Source organism: Triticum urartu, unplaced genomic scaffold, assembly GCF_003073215.2.
Source record: "Triticum urartu cultivar G1812 unplaced genomic scaffold, Tu2.1 TuUngrouped_contig_4282, whole genome shotgun sequence".
NCBI lineage: Eukaryota > Viridiplantae > Streptophyta > Magnoliopsida > Poales > Poaceae > Triticum > Triticum urartu.
The window spans coordinates 1-20,014 of NW_024114858.1; the positions used below are offsets into that span (position 1 = coordinate 1).

General features: G+C 42.8%; 2 protein-coding genes and 1 pseudogene across 5 annotated transcripts; 1 reads left to right on the forward strand and 2 right to left on the reverse strand.

Moving 5' to 3' along the window:
* Positions 1-8: 8 nt before the first annotated feature.
* LOC125527609 (disease resistance protein RGA5-like) lies at positions 9-1,946 on the forward strand. Its single transcript, XM_048692123.1, has 2 exons — positions 9-728; positions 833-1,946. Exons 1-2 carry the CDS (start codon positions 13-15, stop codon positions 1,935-1,937), a joined length of 1,821 nt encoding a protein of 606 aa, XP_048548080.1. The 5' UTR covers positions 9-12; the 3' UTR covers positions 1,938-1,946.
* A 264-nt stretch (positions 1,947-2,210) lies between these two features.
* Positions 2,211-8,529, reverse strand: LOC125527608 (putative disease resistance protein RGA3). Of its 4 annotated transcripts, XR_007292206.1 has the most exons (7): positions 4,472-8,529; positions 4,023-4,168; positions 3,235-3,354; positions 3,001-3,140; positions 2,758-2,894; positions 2,436-2,599; positions 2,222-2,362 (listed from the first exon to the last, which is right to left on the reverse strand). XR_007292206.1 is itself a non-coding variant. In XM_048692122.1 (2 exons), exons 1-2 carry the CDS (start codon positions 8,205-8,207, stop codon positions 4,143-4,145), a joined length of 3,762 nt encoding a protein of 1,253 aa, XP_048548079.1. In that variant the 5' UTR covers positions 8,208-8,529; the 3' UTR covers positions 3,500-4,142. The 4 variants fall into 4 exon arrangements, 1 of the variants encoding a protein (XP_048548079.1); XR_007292207.1 differs by having other exon boundaries at positions 2,211-2,344; positions 2,436-2,894; XR_007292205.1 differs by having other exon boundaries at positions 2,436-2,894.
* Positions 8,530-19,154: 10,625 nt separating this feature from the next.
* LOC125527607 lies at positions 19,155-19,795 on the reverse strand (annotated as a pseudogene).
* Positions 19,796-20,014: the final 219 nt, after the last annotated feature.

Consider the following 20,014-nt stretch of genomic DNA (forward strand, 5'->3'; position numbering starts at 1 on the left):
AGGGAGCGGGAGATGATGTGCGTCGTCCTCTCCAAGGTCGGCGACGTGCCGCCGGAGCAGCTCGACCCGCAGGTCCGGATCTGGGCGGCCAAGGTCCGGGAGCTCTCCTACAACATGGAGGACGCCGTGGACGCCTACATGGTCCGCGTGTACGACGGCAGCCATGGCGACCTTGGCCCCAACAACCTGAAGAACAGAGTCAAGAAGTTTTTCAAGCGGACCAAGAAGCTGTTGAGCAAGGGGAAGGCTCTTCATCAGATCTCCGGCGCCATCCAAGACGCCCAGGAGCTCGCCAAGGAGCTGGGTGAGCTCCGTCAGAGGTACGCGCTTGAGGCACGCGCCGACGGTGTGGGGAACGCCATTGATCCTCGCCTTAAGGCTGTGTACAGAGATGTCACAGAGCTTGTAGGCATTGAGGGCATAAGGGATGAGCTGATAGAGAAGCTCCTTGGTCAGGATGAGAGGTCCAAGCAGCAGCTCAAGACAATGTCTATTGTTGGATTTGGTGGATTGGGTAAGACAACGCTTGCCAGGGCTGTGTATGACAAGATCAGAGAAGAATTCGACTGTGGAGTGTTTGTTTCGATGTCTCGGAATCCTGACATCACAAAGATTTTCAAGAAGATGTTGTATGGGCTCGACAGCAGTAAGTTCACAAACATCAACGAAGCTGTCAGGGACAACCAACAGCTCATCGAAGAGCTGAGAGCGTTTCTTCAGGATAAGAGGTATGAATTTATTGCTAATATATATGCCTCCCTGTCAACTAATAGAAACCTGGTTACGTACATCCTTGTTGATATGTGAACTAACATTCTAAAAAATCATGCAGGTACTTAATCATGATTGATGACATATGGGATGAAGGAGCCTGGGAAATTATCAACTGTGCTTTCTCTAAGAGCGATCTTGGCAGCAGAGTAATAACAACAACCCGCATAACCAGTATCGCTCAAGCATGTTGCCCTTCTAGTGGTGATATTATTCATAAGATGAAGTCCCTTGATAATGATGACTCTAAAAGGCTCTTCTGCAAAAGAATATTTCCTCAAGGAAGTGAATGCCCCGTTGAACTGGAGCAAGTATCTAGAGAAATTTTGAAGAAATGTGGTGGCGTGCCGCTAGCCATCATTACTATAGCTCGTCTGCTAGCAGGTAATTATCAACAAATAAAGCCAAAGTATCAATGGGACAACATACTCAGTTCTATTGGCCGTGGACTTGCAGAAGGTGGTACCGCGAAGGATATGCAGAGAATACTATCCTTTAGTTACTATGATCTACCTTCTCATCTGAAGACTTGTTTATTATATCTCACTATATTTCCGGAAGATTATGAGATAAATAAAGACAGGTTGATATGGCGGTGGATAGCTGAAGGCTTTATCCAAGGTGGAGAACAAGAAATTAGACTATTTGATCTTGGAGAGATATACTTTAGTGAGCTGGTAAACAGAAACTTGATACAGCCAATAGCTGTTGATGTTGAAGGTAGGGTGGGAGCTTGTCACGTGCATGATATGGTACTTGATCTCATATGTTGTCTATCAAGTGAAGAAAACTTCATTACTATATTGGATGGTACTAAGCAAAGCAAAAATAATTCACATAGCATGGTTCACTGGTTATCTTTTCAGAATAGCATGTCAGAGCTCACCACCCATAGCTTCGATGCCACAAGTACGTTGAAGTTGAGGTCAATTACTCTGTTTAGAACTGATGCTGATCTGATCCAGGCTCTTTCAAGATTCAAAGTTTTGCGTGTGTTGGACTTAGAAGGTTGTAATCTCAGCGAAAGTAGTCATCAGATTGACCTTAGGTATGTTGAGAATTTATTACACCTGAGGTACCTAGGGCTACGAAATACACGTGTTAGCGTTCTCCCCACGGAAATAGGAAAGCTACAATTTTTGCAAACACTGGATTTAAGAATCTGATGACCACAGCCACTGGTGAGTTCGGCGACACCGAGTATGGCCAGAGCAGATGCGCCGAGAGGAGAAGGCAGCAAAACAGAGGAGGCTGTAAGGAGACGGCGGTGTGGACAGGGGACGAAAACATGCCCCTGTTTCGAGTGTTGAACCATAGCAGCTTCTTCCTCAGGGTTCTGGAGCTCGTCAGAACCTGCACATACGTGAAATGGATCAGCACGGCAAATATGTACTGGAACTAATGAGTCACCACCAACAACGAGTAATTAACTGACTACCTTTGAAATGGTCGATTACGCAGAAGCGCTCACAGATGCTTCCGTCCGTCACAGCCGTTGTTCGGATGGAACAGCCAGGCTTTGCAAGTTTGAATGTCAACTTCTAGATCCACTGCCGGATGCAGATTGATTGGTCTGCAGGACAGGATCCAACTAATGAATGCAAGGTCAGGAATTGAACAAGGTAATTAAGAGAAATCGGCAACGAAAATGATCGAGTCATTACCTTTTGAGTCGCCGGTCAACAGGTGTAAACTGGAACTCTGAACTCTGAAGGTTGACAGTGAAACACTACCATATATCAAATCTGCACAAGATGTAGATGTATGTAGCCGGCGGTTGTTGGGGCGGGGTTAAAATGGAACTGGACTGTAAGAACAAATAACCAACCTGTTCCAATATCACATGGAACATATTTTAAAATTAGCATTGTAACACAAGCTGAGATATATTCAGATAAAACACAAAGGGAACATTGTTGTATTATGCCAAGAAGAATGGAGCAATCACACTGACGGATCAATCACCATGTACAGTAGCAATCACACCTGCATCTAGAACTGCTCAGATAGAAGAATATAGTAGAAGACAATTGATCTTCCATGCTGCTAATCTCGTGAAACACAAGCTGTCCAATCATTAGGAAGGCCAGGCAAGCCTGCAATCTTCAACACTCCAAGAAAGCCTGCAATGTTTCCATGCGTTAAGGTTAGCACAATCATCAAACTCCATATATTGGAAGAAAATGCTCAATCAATTTATAGCAAAAAAAAAATGGTCAACAGGGGAACCTGCTAAATATATAGGAACTGATACTCTGACTGTTGAAAGTGAAACACCACCCTATGTATATATGCAGTCTCCAAATCTGCACAAGATGTAGTTGGCAGTTGGTGATACCATGAACTCAATAACCAATCAGTTCATCTACCTGTTTAAGAATTCAGAACAGGATCAGGAAACATAGTTGCATTATGCCAAAAATAATGGAGCAAAAAAAGGAGTTGTCTACACCATACACGTACCAGATAGAGGATAAAATGCTCTTCCACACAAATCGTTAATCCGCTAAAACACAAGCTGTACGTATAAGTTGCAGCTTGAAAGGAAAGTACTGACACAAGTGTGACGACAAAGGCAGCTACCTGTCAGATTTCACAAGTTAGTACTACTCCCTCCATTCCATAATGTAGTGCTTCATCTATCCACGTGCTTCAACTTTGACCATAAATTTAACTACCAAGACCGATTGCGGCGGGAGCAAAAATTATATCAGTGAATTCGTATTCGAAAGAAGTTTTTAATTATATAATTTTTTCTCCCGCCGCAGTTGGTCTCGTTGGTTAAATTTATGGTCAAAGTTGGACCTCGGGAAGCGCGGGCGCACTATATTTTGGAATGGAGGGAGTACTAAAAATATGTGGGGACCGATCCTGCTGAGACATTTAACGAGGGTTTGGCTGTATGCATCATTGATGCAGATGCCAGGGGTAATGAAAATTTTCATTTTGTGAATAAAAAATATCTTGAGAAAGGAAATGAAAGTGGTGGCAATAATGTTTTTACTTTTTTAGAAACCTTTCAAGATAAACAAATCTCAAGACAGGTTCTTCCATCGTTGTTCTTGTCTGGATGGAACAACCGAAGTCCTGAATGCCAAATCAACTATCGGCGGTAATTATTCTACAGAAACAGAGTAATGCAAATTTTCGCATAAAAAAAGAGTAATGAAATTCAAGGATCCAACTAAAAAAAGAGTAATGAAATTTAAGGTCTAGAAACAGACAAGGTATAAATATGCTCAGCCACTTACGTTAAGATAGCCCATATATATGTAGTCGGGCGTGCTAAGTAGGAACTGAAAGGCAAGCTCCATGTATAGTAACCTCCAAAACTGCTTAGATAGATGAATATTCTCCATATGTATGTACAATTAAATGAGCAGCTGTACCGGCAAGCCTGTTACGTCACACAAGTCAGTAATCAAACAAATTTGGTGTGCCTCAAATAATATATACAGTACAAACTTTTTATCGTTACTACAAAAATATATTTTATCATGAATCCAAATGGAACTAATTTGGTGTTGTAAATACTGATATATTTTTCTATAGACTTGGTCAAACTGAAAAGGCTTGAATTAGCACTAATATAGATCTTCAAATAATTTGTAATGGAGGGAGTACACACAGTAATCCCATTTGTTAGAGGAAACAGAATGAAGAAATGAGAAGAGAAGAGCTTGAACTGATTGGTACGTACCTTGGCCAGGCAATGACACCTGCAAATCTGGGTATTTTTGTTTCACTGTGTAGACTTGCTCGCGTAGCTCGGGGCCGCAGTCCACTATGACTAGCTCTTTCAGAGAATTTGGGATCCCCTCCTTAGGCAGTGATCGAATTTTAGCACACCTAATGACTTCTAGTTTCTTGAGAGAAGAGAGGTCGTGCAACCTTTGAGGGAGGGACGGCAAACCTTGACACTCCACAAAAGATAGGTGTTGGAGGGAGGTGAGGAGCTGAAGCGCGTTCTCTTCCCCATCCGTCAAGCTTTCCACCCGCTTATCATACCAGAAACTTAACTCCTGGAGGGTAGCGGCAAGGAGGGTGCAGATTGGGGCAACTAGCGCTGCTGAGGAGCTATCCACCTCAAGTTTTTCCAATTGGAAGAAGGAGCCTGTTGCAGGAAACACATTTTTTGCCCTGCTCGCCATCACCAAATCCGAGAGAAGATCCGCGGCTACAGATCGAGGGTGATCTTTATTATATACCTCCAATTCCTTGAGGTTAACGAGTGTGATGAGAGGGTTGAACCCATCCATTGTTATATTCTCGCAATTTAACAGCCCTAGCCGGGTGAGAGACGTGAGGTTTGAGAGCGGGGCAATTGAAAGAAATCTTGGGTCGTCTATAATCTCAAGATTCCAAAGGCATTTTACCTTTGAGAGTTGTTCCCATTGGATCTCTGACCCCCTTACAAATTTGACGCTCTGTAGTCTGTCAATTATATCGTGCCAAGCTAATACACCACCATACCTCGTCAAATACAAACCATGTCCACTGTGCCATGAAATCCCTGTGCTGACAGAAGATGCATTAGCAACCACAACATCAGTTATTGTTGAAGTGTGAGGCATGGAAGGCAGGAACAACTTTGGGCAACTCAGAATCTCAAGTTTCGCTAGATGGTTATAAGAGACATTAGGGCCCTCCTGCAGGAAGGGCAGCACACACAGATTGGGACATGAGCTGCAATGGATGTATTCAAGCTTTGAAAACGAATGGGCATTAGGCACCCCAACCCACTCGATAAATTCTGGCAAACTATGAAGAATAATCTGCTTCAATTGCATGAAACTTTTATCCGTAACGCCACAAAGGCCAGGTCTGATCTGACTAAGTCTAGATATGCGACTCAGCGTGAGTGACGTGAGATGTAGTAGCAGTCCAAAGAGTGGAAGAGTGACCCAAGATATACCCTCTAAGTGGAGAGACGTGAGCATCACCATCCTAATGTCATGACACAACCATCTAGGACCGGTTGAACCACCATGATCTATAATGCCAAGTGCTCCAAGATTACAATGTGGTTCAAGACCATCAAGAACATCAGACTCCAGGTTATGTTGGTTTGTACCCCATACTAGGTGCAACTTTTTTAAATCCTTTTTCAAAACTATTTTGGCTTCAATAGCCTCTTCCTTAGTTGCCACCTTTTCAAGATTATATATATTGAGTTCACCTCCAAGGTCTGTTAATTTCCCCAGCTCACTCAATTCATATCCAACACTCTCTTTCTTGACATAGAATTGTTTTAGCTCTTTTAAATACTTCATCTTTCCAACCATAGTAACATTGGAATGGAGTTCATTTTCAGCAAATAACTGTCGTAAACTGATTAGGCGGCTAAAGTCTTTAGGCAATCTAACACTACCATGCCAACCTATTAAGTCCAATAATTTTAAGTGATAAAACCTGCATAGTGTAATGGGCAAAGACACTTGTGAGATGAATAATGATGTACTAATTTTGAGGCATCGGAGGTGGATAAGTTTTGAAAAGTTATGCGGCCAGGTTTCTAGGGTCTTAAATTCTATAAATAGGACACGGAGTCTCCCAACTTCCTTGAAAGCATCTTCCAAAGTCTCATGAATGACCCTTCCATATTTTCCAAAGATCATCAAAGCCCGTAAATTTACGATATCTATCTTGCTCTTCAAGTCAAACATTTCTCTCCTAAAATTTGCATCGCAACTATTTCCCATGGTGATGGATATGTACCGAATAGATCGTGGAATGACATCAGATCTAAAACTTTCACTACTATATATATTGAGGCATTCTTGTGATGAAATACTCTGAGATAGTTGATGCAATAAATCATGCAATACATAGTAATGATCCTCAGAACCATCAGTCTCCTTCACGAGAAAACCATTGTCCACAAATTCCTCCACATATTTCTCCTCTTTGTTTATGACTCCTATTGAAATCCAAAAATATGTAATTTCTAAATTCTTGAACTTATAATCTCCAGGGAACAATGCAAAATATGAGAAACATCTTTTCAGATGCAAAGGAAGGTTATGATAACTAATCCTTAGAGATGGCATAATGTCATGCTCATTTTGCTCTTTTTGCCATTCATTGTGTTCAAGAACTCCCACCCAATGTTCCAGAGAAATATCCCTCTTCAATAATCGACCAACTGTCTTGGCTGCTAGAGGTGAACCCTTTAACTTCTCTGAAATTTTTCTTGCAATGTGAGTTAAGTCATCTCGATAATCCTCAGGCTCTGTTCCAAAATAAATCAAGTCTTCAAATAATCTGAAGAATTCAGCAGGCTCAAGTCCTTTTAGTGCTACTGCATGTGTTGTTTTCACAATATTAGCTATAGTTGGGATTCGAGTTGTGACAAGAACCATGTTGCCCTTGGATAGTACCTCCTCCTTGAATGGAGCTAACAGGTTATCCCAATCATGGATATTGCATTTCCACATGTCATCGAAGACAATTAGAAACCTTTTAGACTGAAGCCTCTGTGCGATGGATTTTTGGAGGTGGTCTAAACTTGTTGTTTGATTTGCTGTGTTGCTTCCTTCTATACAGCTAAGGATCTGTTGGCTGATCTTAAGTACATCAAAATGAGTTGGTACACTTACCCAAACCCTAACATCAAAATGCTCTTGTATGCTGTTATCCTTATACAGATGTTGGGTGAAGGTTGTCTTTCCAATACCCCCTGGACCAACTATAGGAAGAACAGAAAGGGTTTTATTCTGATATGTGCCACCAATAATATCCTTTCTAGTTTTCTCAAAAATAGTTGTCCTACCATACAGTGTAACTTGTGCAATGACTGAACTTGTAATAGGGCGTTTTATGGTGACATTTGGAGTGTTGATATGGTCTGGATCTATCTGGAGCAACTCAGCGATAGGCGCACATAGAGAGTGCATTTCTTGTATCACAGACTTAATTTTATTGGACATGGCAACTCTGTCAAATGTCAGCCTCTCAAGTGGGGCATCATTGCCGTTGCCAGGGATGGTTGAACTGGATGGATTCTCGGCAGCGGCAGCACCAGCACCACCATGTACACACGAACAAGAAAAGTATGCAAGACAATTACCAATGGTGTGGCGAACGGCATGACAACCATGTTGAAGAAGACCAGATAGGCCATCACCAAGATCTGGCACCGCGTACTGGGTGCCGTCAAGCTGGTCCTGGATGATGAAGTAGTGGAGCTCATCCAGTGTGTCCTCAGCCTCATGGGGTTTGGCGTTGAGCGCCTGCACCAGCTCACGCAGACCATCATTGTCGCCCATGCCCCTCGCCTGGGCGGCTTGCAAAAGTCCATGTGTGCGCATGAGATCACCTTTGATCTTCTCGGAGTTGAGACCGAGCTCTTTGCTGTCCATGTATGCGGCCACCAAGTCATCGGACAGCATATTCAGCACCTTGCCGACGAGCCAGCCTGCCGCCGCCGTCCCCATCTCCGCCGGGTGCTAAGCAAGGCAAATGATTTGTGACCTGTGAGGTGAAGTTTTGTGGGTTAACAGGTAGCAGCTATGTGGGCATACTTAGAAGGCATTGGTGGCTCCTTTTATAGTGTTGGTGGTAGGTTTGTATTGACCAAGCTGGCTAGCAGTAGCTAGTCTCTGTTTAGCCAGCCTAACACACATGCAACTTGGTCATTGACCTCATAGGTGCACTCAAGGATGCTTCCAGGAAGATGCATACTTTCTTTCTGAAGAACGTAGATGTGAACATGAATGAACCAATCAGTTGCAAAGAGGCTGGAGAAAACCATGTGAGGGTACCCGGTTGTGACCTGTGAGATGAGGTTAGAGCAAGGAACGATTGAAGACAAGGACTAGTTGATCATGACTTGGACATACAGAAAAGTAGCCAAGTCCATCAATTGTATCGTATTTTTTGTTGTCCACTGCAGGATGATGGGGAGAAAAACTTGGCTAACTTGGGGATTGAACCCATCCACTCTGCAATTGCAGTTGCTACAGAAAAACTTAATTTTTTGTGTCTCGATCTGACATGGTCATGGTGCCTCATCATGGACAAGTTTTCTAAACTCCACGTACGTACGAGCGTATAAATAAACGGGAATTCTGGCATTTAGTAAGAACAGGTCCATTATTGTGATAGTTGATTGCAACAGTATACTTAACAAACCGAGAGCCCGCACTATTAAACTCGTCTCAACGATGACTGGGGAACCACTCCGTCTGAAGGTTGTTCTGACCATTGTTGGCAAGAAACTTGTGTTACCATCCCTTGAGACAAAAGGGCATCAATCATTTGGTCAAACAAAGTGAAAATTCTGATGAGATTCATCGGCAACAAACAAGATGCCATCTTTAACTAATCAGTATAAACAAGTTTAGCTGAAACTTGTCAAATCGTATTCAAATTAGTACTTTTTTTTAAAAGCCCTCGTCTCAGGGAACACAGGGACGCAAACGAAACATAAATTGCACTGGAAAAATTGGAAGCGTATGTTCAAAATTGGAAACATGACTGCGGTGGTTGGAGTCGAAGACTATTAGTAGCTAGGAAAAGAACAGAAAATGTTGCTTACGCTGTTACGCATTATAGCACACCTTGAGTGCAAGGATTGAAACACGATGGTTGGTGCCTCATCACGCAACCAGTCCAGATACGGGGCAGGCTCGTAATTTAACAAACGGAAGGCAAGCTCACATTGATCTTCGGGATAGACAGAGGGGGCCGGAGTTGGAGAAGACGAAGGCGGTCCGTCGTCCCCCGTGCGCCGACTTGTGCTGTGACACCATGGTCTGTCATAGCTACAGTCAGTCTACAGAGGAAGCGGGTCAGGGGATGGGATGCAGGCGAGTTACCAGGGGGAAACGGCGGGCGGTGGGCTCCAATTGAGGTTGAGGGGTGAGCGAACCTGTCGCCGACGACGAGGAGGAGATCGCCGCCGCCGGGGTGGGACCGTGGGAGTTGAAAAAAAATGGGCGGCGAGGGCCCATAGAGAGATTTCATTTTGAGCGATGGGCCCATAGATAGATAGGCCTGGAAGGAAAAACTATCGTTTAGAAGTACCAATATAGCCCAGCCCACGGCACAGCACCAGACTGCTGGATTCTTGTGTGTGGAACAAGTGTGCTGCAAATAAACACTGGTTTGTTTTTGCCGTGCGTTTCACTGCCACTTGCAGCACACATTCTGCAAATTTTTAAGAAGCCGAAAACAAATACCAAAAATGATGGCGACATTGCCTCTATAGATACGACCATAATATCGGCCGCATATGCAATAATCAGCTGATTTCTATTAATGATTACTGCAACATAGACACACACACACAGAGAGACAGAGGAGATGGTGATAATCGGTGGGCATCTTCTTTTGTTTTCCTTTGTCTTTTTTCCTGTTTATCTTTTTGGGGTTTTCTACCTCTTCTCTTTTACCTATTTTATGAAAGTAAAAAATTCACATATTTTTTTCATAAATACACAGACAATTTCAATACGTGAGAATAATTTTTAACACATGATGAACAAGTTTTAAAATAGACACTGAACATTTATTTAATACATGATAATCCTTTTTCTAATACAAGACGGACATTAAAATTCATGACGGTGCTCAAGGATTGTTCTTGGGTGCATCGGCAGTTGAATTTCAGGGTGTGACGGAAACACTAGTAGAAAAAGGCCCATTTGTCCCGGTTCCAGAGGCCCATTTGTCCCGGTTCCAGAGGCCCATTTGTCCCGGTTCCAGAGGCCCATTTGTCCCGGTTCCAGAGGCCCATTTGTCCCGGTTCCAGAGGCCCATTTGTCCCGGTTCCAGAGGCCCATTTGTCCCGGTTCTGGAACCGGGACTAAAGGGTTGGGACTAAAGCCCATGACCCTTAGTCCCGGTTCGCTTACGAACCGGGACAGGTGTGGCTCCACGTGGCTGCTGCGGCGAGCCCAAGCAGGAGGGCCTTTAGTCCCGGTTGGTGTTACCAACCGGGACCAAAGAGCATTCACGCGTCAGCAGCTCAGGAGTTGGTTTTTTTTTGAAAGGGGCAGCGGGGGGTTGGGAGTTTTGGAGGGTTAATTTAATTAGGGGTTTCATATATGAAAAAAAACATACATCATATATATAAGAACAAAAAAAAGCATACATCATCTATATATATATATATGAACAAAACAAAAGCATATATAAACAAAATCATCACAAAATCATCGTATGAACAAAAATCATAATATGAACAAAACAACAGGAAGGGGGCCGGCAGGACCATAGCGCGGGGTGGCACAGACCGGGGCGATGACGGCGCGAGGGCGGTGACGGCGCGGGGGCGGTGACGGCGTGGGGGCGTCGTCGGAGGGATCGAAGAAAAACTAAATGAAATTTTTGGCAAGTGCTGCTTATATAGACGAAGCATTGGTCCCGGTTCATGGCACCAACCGGGACCAATGCGCCCCTTTAGTCCTGGTTCGTGCCACCAACCGGGTCCAGACGTCTCTGTTTCCTGCCCTTTGGGCTGCTGAAAACTGACCTTTGGTCCCGGTTGGTGGCACGAACCGGGACTAAAGGGGCGCATTGGTCCCGGTTGGTGCCACAAACTGGGACCGATGCCCCCCTTTAGTCTTGGTTGATGCCACCAACGGGACCAAAGGACTTGTGCTGGCGCGGTCTGGTGCGATGTTTAGTCCCGCCTCGCTAGCTGAGAGGGGCTCGGAGTGGTTTATAAGCCCCGCCGCGCCGACCACTTCGAGCTCCTCTCTACTGCAGGCTTATGGGCTTAAATACACTCTCTGTGCCTGTGGGCCTACCGGGTCTGCATCCTGACCCAACTAGCGGGTTTCTAGTCGTATGCAGGCCGTGGTGGCCCAGTAGGCGGCATTTTTTTAAAAAAAATCTAGTTTTTTTGTTTTATTTTTTGCTTTATTTATTTTATTTTGTTTCTAATTACAGCAAAATACTTACTAGTTTTTCAGTTATTCTTTTTGGTTTTAGGTAATAAAAATTATAAATTTTCTGTGAGTGCCATTAATTTTCCCATTTGAAAAGTTTAAATTTGAATTTTTTGAAATTTGTGTGAATCACTAGTTTTTGAATAACTTTACTATAAAAATAGATTTTTGAGTGATTCTTTTTCCTGCTATTTAGTAGTACTGTGTTTTATCATTATATTCAATTTGGTAATTTTTAGCTTATTTGAAATGTCTGTTTTAATCAAAAACAAATTTTATCTTTTTAGTTTGCTATTAGAGTTTCATTAATGTTTTCTAGTTCATTCTTTTTGCTATTAGAGTTTCATTAAAGTTTTCTAGTTCATTCTTTTAGTTCATTATTTTTGCTATTAGAGTTTCATAAATGTTTTCTAGTTCATTCTTTTTGCTATTAGTTCATTCTTTGAGCTAAATGACCCTGAAATTTGAAAGCACTTCAAATGAACTCTGAAGAGGTTGAAAGTTTGCATGGTATCATCATTTCACCCACCTAGCATGTGCTAAAAAGTTGAGAGGGTTACGGCAAAAACTGAATGCACTTCGTGTACAAAATGGACAATCTCTTTCGATGTATCAGGCTTTCGGACAAAAACTCATCTGTCACAAAGGCATTTTATTTTTTAAAACTTATTTGAACTTCAGACTTTTTGTGTGTTCAAAATGCACCATTCAAAGCCACATTATCATTTTTAACCCTTTATGACTTCATTTGTTATTTTTCATGCATTTACTGATATTTTTGAGCTATATGACCCTGAAATTGAAAAGCACTACAAATGAATTCTGAAAAGGTTGAAAGTTGGCATGGTATCATCATTTCACCCACATAGCATATAACAACACGGAAAATCGAGAACCTGAAATTTGCCGGAACGGAAATGAATCAACATTCCGACAAAACATAGGCCACTCGGCTTCATTTCCTGGAAACAACAAAGCCACTCGGCTTCATTTCATCAATGACATATATCATATAACAACAATATGCAAATGAAATTACTGTTTAGGCATTTTCATAAAAATTTTCCCTAGCTAATTTCCTAAAAAAATTGCTAATCATTTTTCCTAAATGCTAAAAAATGCCTACTGCCCTAAACAAATCTATGGCTCTTATGGAACACCTAGGGTTCATATGAACACCTAGGGTTCATATGAACATCAACACAGCATCAACACATATATAAATTGCCCTAGCAGAGACAGAGAGAGAGGAGGGTAGGGGAGAGGAGAGGCAGAGCCTTACGGTGACTGCGGTGAGGGAGGGGCAGGCGGCGTCGAGGTCAGGGTCGGGGCTCGGGCGCGCAGCGGAGGGCGGCCTCGAGGTCGGGGTCGGGCGGTTAAGTCAGAAGTAGCAGTAGCGCGTTCCAGGAAGTGTGCTACTGCTAACATAGCTACAGCGCGTTCCCGTATACACGCTACTACTATACCATTCTCTTTTTCCCTTTTTCATTTATTTCTCTTTACATTTTCTTCACCTTTTTGTATTTCTTTCATTTTAATTTACTTTTCTATTTGCTTTCCATTTAATTTTATTTACTTTAGCAGTAGCGCCTCTCAGCGTAAACGCGCTGCTACAAAGCAAATAGCGGTAGCGCGGTTTGACGAAGATCGCTACTACTATGTGCAGCCTATCGGCTAAGCCGTGGGAATTTTAGTAGTAGCGTTTTTGTACTCGGGCACGCTACTGCTATAACTATATGTGCAGCGCCGTTTACACCACCGCACTACTGCTAATAGCACCAGCGTGCGTTTTTAACACGCGCTACTGGTAATATTCTGTGTATAAGGTTTTCCCTAGTAGTGCATGCCAGTTACTTATCGTATAGCATTATCAGTAATAGATACCTTGATCGCTACCTATTGTAACTAAGAAACATTCTCATACTTCGAGATGATTTTCAGCGGTAGAAAACTACAAATATATTATGATGTGGGACTACATGTATCTGCGGCAACTGTTGACATCATCTGCACCTTTTTTTTCGAAGTTAAACTTATATTCATGTATTTCCTATTGACCAAACCTTAATTTGGATTGCCAGCTCTACAGAATGTGAAGTTAGCTGTGCAGTTTAGTCACTTCAGTTTGGATACTCACCTTTCTTAGAAAATACATGACAAAAAATCCAGCAGTAACGTGCGGGAAATCATCTAGTAAATACGGTGAAAATGACTCCACCATCTGACCATTAAAATGCACCATAAATGTCACCCACTTAAGACAAGTCATAATCCAGTTAATCACAAGGGGCGTGACACCCAAGGCCCCCATCGTACGTTGCAGGAAATGACAATCAACACGGCCATAAGCTTTTGCAAGGTCCAACTTATAAGCACAAAATTCCCAATGAGAATCTTTTGGCATACTCAAAGAATGCATACATTTGAAAGTAATGAGTGCATTATCAGAAATTAACCTTTCCGGAATAAACACACTTTGGGTAGGGGTCACAGTCTATTCCCAAAACACTTGGAAATAAATCTTGTCGATAACATCGCACAAACTGATCGGCCTAAAGTCTTTAGTTGGTTGGGGATTCTTTAATTTCGGAATAAGAACAATAGTGGGTATTATTAACACCCTCTGTCATAATTCCGAAACTAAAAAATTGCTTAACCACCTTAAGAACATCCTCTTTCAAAAAACCCCAATTCCACTGAAAGAACCTTGCAGGAAAACCATCTGGACCCGGAGCCTTTAAAGGACTAATTTGGAAAAGAGCACCACTGATATCTTCTTCTGTAAAAGGTTTGCAAAGGTGCTCATTCATATCATCATTCAGAAGGGGATTGGCATGCGGGATAATGTGGGATGGATCGACCGAAATATCACAAGAATAAAACTGCTTAAACAAAGAAATAGTGATACCTTTCATCTCTTCCACATTCTCCATGAGACACCCAACACTTCTCCTAAGGGCGGAAATATTAATCTTCTTATCTCTCTGCGAAGCCTTTCTCTGGAAAAAAAATGTATTACGATCTCCCAACTTTAATTTGTCTAACTGCAATCTTTGCTTCCATAAAATTTCTTCCTTGATAAGAAGTTAATCCATCTCCCTTAGAATTTTGTTCCTTTCAAGGGTAGTAGAAAGATCATTTATATTAAACAACACATTTAGGTGGCCTTTGTTTGGGCTGCAGCTTCTGATTTTCGGGCTCTAACCTTTCAAAATCAAAATCTGGAACAAACACACTAGAGTTCTACCTAGCTTCCCAGAATCGATTCTTAAAAATGAGTTATTTGATGAGTGTGACAATTTTTTGCAAGTTAATGATTGACCATTTTTGTACTCTGGGCATTGTGGACATTACACAACACTTGGGGTTTTTGTATAGAAGGGTAAATAAATAGTCAGCTTCGCATTCTCAAATCCATAGTCAGAACTGATTCTCAGATCTAAGCCATAGCTTATTCTTAGGAATCTGTAGCCCAAACAAATGGGGCCTTAATCTTTTATGAGCCCAATCTAGTTTTTTCTGGAATATATCCAATATGAACAAGGCTCCATCCATTAAGATATATTTCATTAATCTATTTAACTTATTAGCAACATCTTTCAAATTCTTAATATTTGACCCTTTAATCTAACAAGATTAATATGATCATCCAAAGCTACTCCTTCCCTTTTCCAGTAGGATTCATAGCTAAAATGCTTAGCATAATTATCACCACGAGGAGTTCCCAACAAATCAATAAAAAGAGGGCAATGGTCAGACCTGGAGCTGATAATATGGAAGACCAAAGTGGGCACGCCCCCGCACGACCAAAACACACTTTCATATTTTTATTGACATCTTGCTTATTGTTATACATCCATGTAACACCTTGGAAAGGAATGAACTTCACGAAAAATTGCCATGAGTCTAGGAGACCTCTTGTGACGGGAGAAGTTCTCATTTTGCCACATCGCTTCATTAAAATCTCCCACCATAAACCATGTCCCAACCCCAAGAGGTTTAATACTCGTCAAAAGATCCCACATAACGTACCTTTGACTCGTCTTAGGTTCTCCATAAATAAGGGTGCACCACCACTTTGTGCCATCACCCTTGCCCATGCATAGACATGTCATAAAATGTTCACCAAACTTGTTCAGCTCAATAGAATAAAGCTCATCCTAAAACAGAGTCAAACCAACACCTTTTCCTTGTACTGAAATTGTAAACACATTTTTCATACTCAATTAATAACACAACCTCTCAACATAGTCTTTTATTTTTTGCCTAGTTTCGGAAATGAATTAAATATTTGATCAAGGAGCCTGTGACTTTCCAGCGAATGGCGAGGGAAAGTACATCTAAAAGGGTATAATTTAGTTTGCGTTTTGCTTCTTGAAGCATTTAAGGTTAGAGATGCAGAGTAGAATGAGCCACCTTGATAGTGAAACGAGAAGTTTTCTAAACTTGATGTAGCAGCCAATATCCCCCATGTAGTTTAAGTAGCTTCAAATCTATATCCTCACATAGTGCATGTAACATGTTCGGCAATTAGTTGCAGGGTATTGATAAACAATCTTCTACACATATTCTTTTGGGGGGTACCTTCTGTTGGGCATTGTGGCTTAGCAGGAATAATGTGGTTTTTAACAATAAATGTGTTTCATCTTCTGTGCAGGTTATTCATATATACGCGATGGCTCTGTACTTGGTCTATGCTGCAGAGGACAGATGACATGGACCTTCTATGATTCGCTACATGGCTAGAGCATACGGCTAGAGAGATTTTCTCCCTCCATTGATGGCGATGTAATCTCCGGATAAGATCTGGCCCACCCAAGGCTGGATTGGTTTATTTTTTTATGTAAAGCGATGTTTATTTCCGGGTCACCTTGATATATCAATTCAATGAAATGAAATGTCTTTTATCAAAAAAAGTAACCCATATCAGGAAGCAATGGGGATATGAATTTTTGTTTAGTAAGAACAGCCATCGATCCTTGACCTCATATGGGAACAGACTCCAATAAGATGGATGCTTTCTTACTAAACACAATAATATAATTAAGTGCAGCTAAGTTCGCCAACGAAGGAATCATTAATCTAATTAATACGAAGAGTTGATCATGTTTGATTTTAAAAATTACAACAGATCCAACAGTGACTTATCCAGCCAATTGCATGCATATCTCGTGTGTAAAAGACAGTTTAGTTTCCGGTTGCTTGTTGAACCATGCATGCATAGTAGAGTTGTGACAGCGACTTGACTTGTACTTCCTCCGTTCCTAAATACAAGTCTTTTTAAATATTCCAATAAGAGACTACATACGGAGCAAATGAGTGAATCTACACCCTAAACTACGTCTATATACATCCGTATGTAGTGCATAGTGAAATCTCTAGAAAGACTTATATTTAGGAACGGAGGGAGTACCATACATGCAGAGTCACGGGTCGATCGATAGCGAACCAACAACGACAAGTCTATTTGATGTTTTATTTTTCAATCTTCAATCATGGCAGTAAAACGAACATAAAAAATAACTAGAAAACAGCAGTAATAAAATGATTTTTTTTCATTAAAAAAAGGACGGTCTTTTTCAAAGCTCAGGAACAGAAGTGTTGTAGTATACACGTAGACAAGCAATTCTTCCCCGCAAAAAAAAATTGACAAGCAATTCTTATTCATCTCAAGTTGGATACAAATTTCATAAAGTATTACCAAACACCATGGCTTATATTTCCGCCTAAACAAGACGACAACCAAACAACCTGCCTTTCATTTCGCCACAACAAAGCTAGAGGATATACAGACAACCAATTTTTTTTGAGACAAACTGCAAAACTTTATTACTCCGTCACAATGTTTACAGGGACGAAATCAAGTTCATTGGGTTGGCCTAACCAAGCATGGCGGCCAACTCCGAGAGATAAAGCGCGCTTTGCTAGTTTGTGAGCCTCGATATTCGAGCTCCTAAATTCATGAATAATATTACAAGTTTCAAAAGATAATCTATATTGCATGATCTCATGCACAATTGCACCGTAGCTCCCTTTGTATAAATGCTGAATATCGTCAACGGCCACCTTGCAATCCGATGCAACATGAATCCTTCTGGTGTAGAGATCCTCCGTGAGTGCCAGGGCCTCCCTGATTGCGAGTGTCTCTAGGACACCGGGGTCTGACAAGTTTGGAAATACCACTGCCGATGCTCCCATGAAAACACCATCTCGATCTCTACAGACTGCTGCCACTGCTCCATTCAATCTTCCCACTGCTGCGTCTACATTGACTTTGGATAATCCCACCGGAGGTGCAAGCCAATGATTTGGCCTGCGTTGGGCCGCCCCTCTGCCGACCCCTCCTGGCTGCTGTAGTGCCCTTAGCTCTGCTATATAAGATGTAACAAAACTGTGAATAGCGAAAGGGGTTTGGAAGATATCCTCGTACATGGCCTTTCTTCGTGAATTCCACAGCGCCCAGAGGGTAACCACAAACGCAAGAAAATCATCTTGGTTTTGGAGGATGAGGGTTTACAGACAACCAAATGAAGTACATATGTTAGTTTTTCGCAAGTTTTTTCTGAACCAGGCCCAACTAAGAAACACATACAACGCAGGCAAAATCGCTGCAGGCTACCAAACACGCCTTAAAGGTACAATTTAGATTACGTTTGCTTCGTAAACCACGTGTCCTACATATAGATATAGATTAGAGTAGAGCCATTCGCAAAAAAAGAAGAAGATTAGAGTAGAGCCAACAACGACTTGACTTGTAGATGTACAGTCGTCACGGCTCGATCGATAGCGAACCAACAACAATAAGTCTAACCTCCTTATATTGCAGCTAGCTAGCACTGTATAAAAAAACAGCAGAAATATGCATTTAAATTGTTAGTTGGAATGACTATCCTTTGATCTTGGTAGCACAACCTCCAATAAGATGAGTATTAAGCAAAAAGAAACAAATCTTGATGTTGAGCTCGCAGAGCGTCCAGTAAGATGGTTTATTTTCCAAAAAAACACAAAATAAGATGGTCTTCTCTTGGAAGGCTCGAGAACGGAAGTAAGCTAAGCAAGACACCTACAACATCTTATTCATGTCAAGATGGAAACAAATTTGTGTACTAACCTGCGGTTGGATGGTAATTAGAGCGACAGTGATATTCCATCCCATCACGTTTCAAGTCCTAGTGCTCGCATTATTTCTGGATTTATTTCAGGATTTCCGGTGATGTGCTTTCAGTGAGAGGAGACGTTTCTGTCAACGACGAGGCACCTACGATTACTTCATAAATCTCAATATGATATGCCGGCTCAGAGTCTCGAAGGTGGTCATAGGGGTAGGGTATGCATGTGTGCGTTTATAGGGGTGAGTGTATGCGTGTATGTATGAGCGCTTGCGTCTGTACTGTGTTAAAAAAAGATGGAAACAAATTTCGCAAAGGATTCCATTATATATTATTCCTAACAGCAACATAATCATCAGAGGTTCATCGCCTTGCAGCGTCAGACGACGAAGTCTAGCACCATGACCTCATCGAGCATGGGGCTGAGGGCGGCCTTGGCCTCCTCCACATTGCTGCCCCCCTCCACGGCGTCCAGCTCCTCCATGTTGTCGAACACGGCCACCATCATGAACCCGTACCCCTTGTCCCGCGCCGACGAGAAGTTCTCCGCGAAGCTGACCCTAGCCACCCCGGCATCCTTGCTAGCCTTGGCCACCTTCTCCACGACATGTCTAACCTCCACCCCGTCATTGACCCTGGCGAGGGTGAGCCGCACGGCCACGCCGGCGCCGACGGTTGACGGGGACTCGGCGGTGTTGACCCAGTCGACGGTGGTGGTGTCGAGCGCCTTGGAGATGATGTGCACTTGCACGGCGGCCACGTGAGCCGGGTGGGCGGCGTATGCGACAAGGTTGGCCTTGGTGGCGTAGCGGGAGTGGAGGAGGTGGGTGAGGCCCAACGCATCGGCGGCCGGTGAGCAGAGGCGGAGGATGGGGCCCGCATGGAGGTAGGACACCCTAGGGACGACCATGGGTAGATCCTACAGCGCGGAGACCATCGCGGCCGCAGCCCCCTAGGAGACGGCTTCCGGGCGGAGTTTGATGAGAACCATGTGCTCCACCGGCGCGGCGACAGAGGACACTAGTAGAAAAGGGGGAAATGGTCCAGGCCAGATCAGCCCATTAGTCCCGGTTCAGTCTAGAACCGGGACAGATGGGGGCATTGGACCCGGTTCGTGAGCCCAGGGGGGCGGCCGGGCCACGTGGGCCATTGGTCCCGGTTCGTCTGGACCTTTTGGTCCCGGTTGGTGGGACGAACCGAGACCAATGGGCCTGGCTCCTGGCGCACCACCATTGGTCC

Bases quoted from the DNA above. Each gene is read 5' to 3' on its own strand.
- LOC125527609 (XM_048692123.1), top strand. From the start codon at position 13: ATGATGTGCGTCGTCCTCTCCAAGGTCGGCGACGTGCCGCCGGAGCAG. The intron at 729-832 runs GTATGAATTTAT...AAAATCATGCAG, and splicing joins GCGTTTCTTCAGGATAAGAG to GTACTTAATCATGATTGATG.
- LOC125527608 (XM_048692122.1), bottom strand. From the start codon at position 8,207: ATGGGGACGGCGGCGGCAGGCTGGCTCGTCGGCAAGGTGCTGAATATG. The intron at 4,169-4,471 runs GTACGTACCAAT...GTGACGTAACAG, and splicing joins GGTGTCATTGCCTGGCCAAG to GCTTGCCGGTACAGCTGCTC.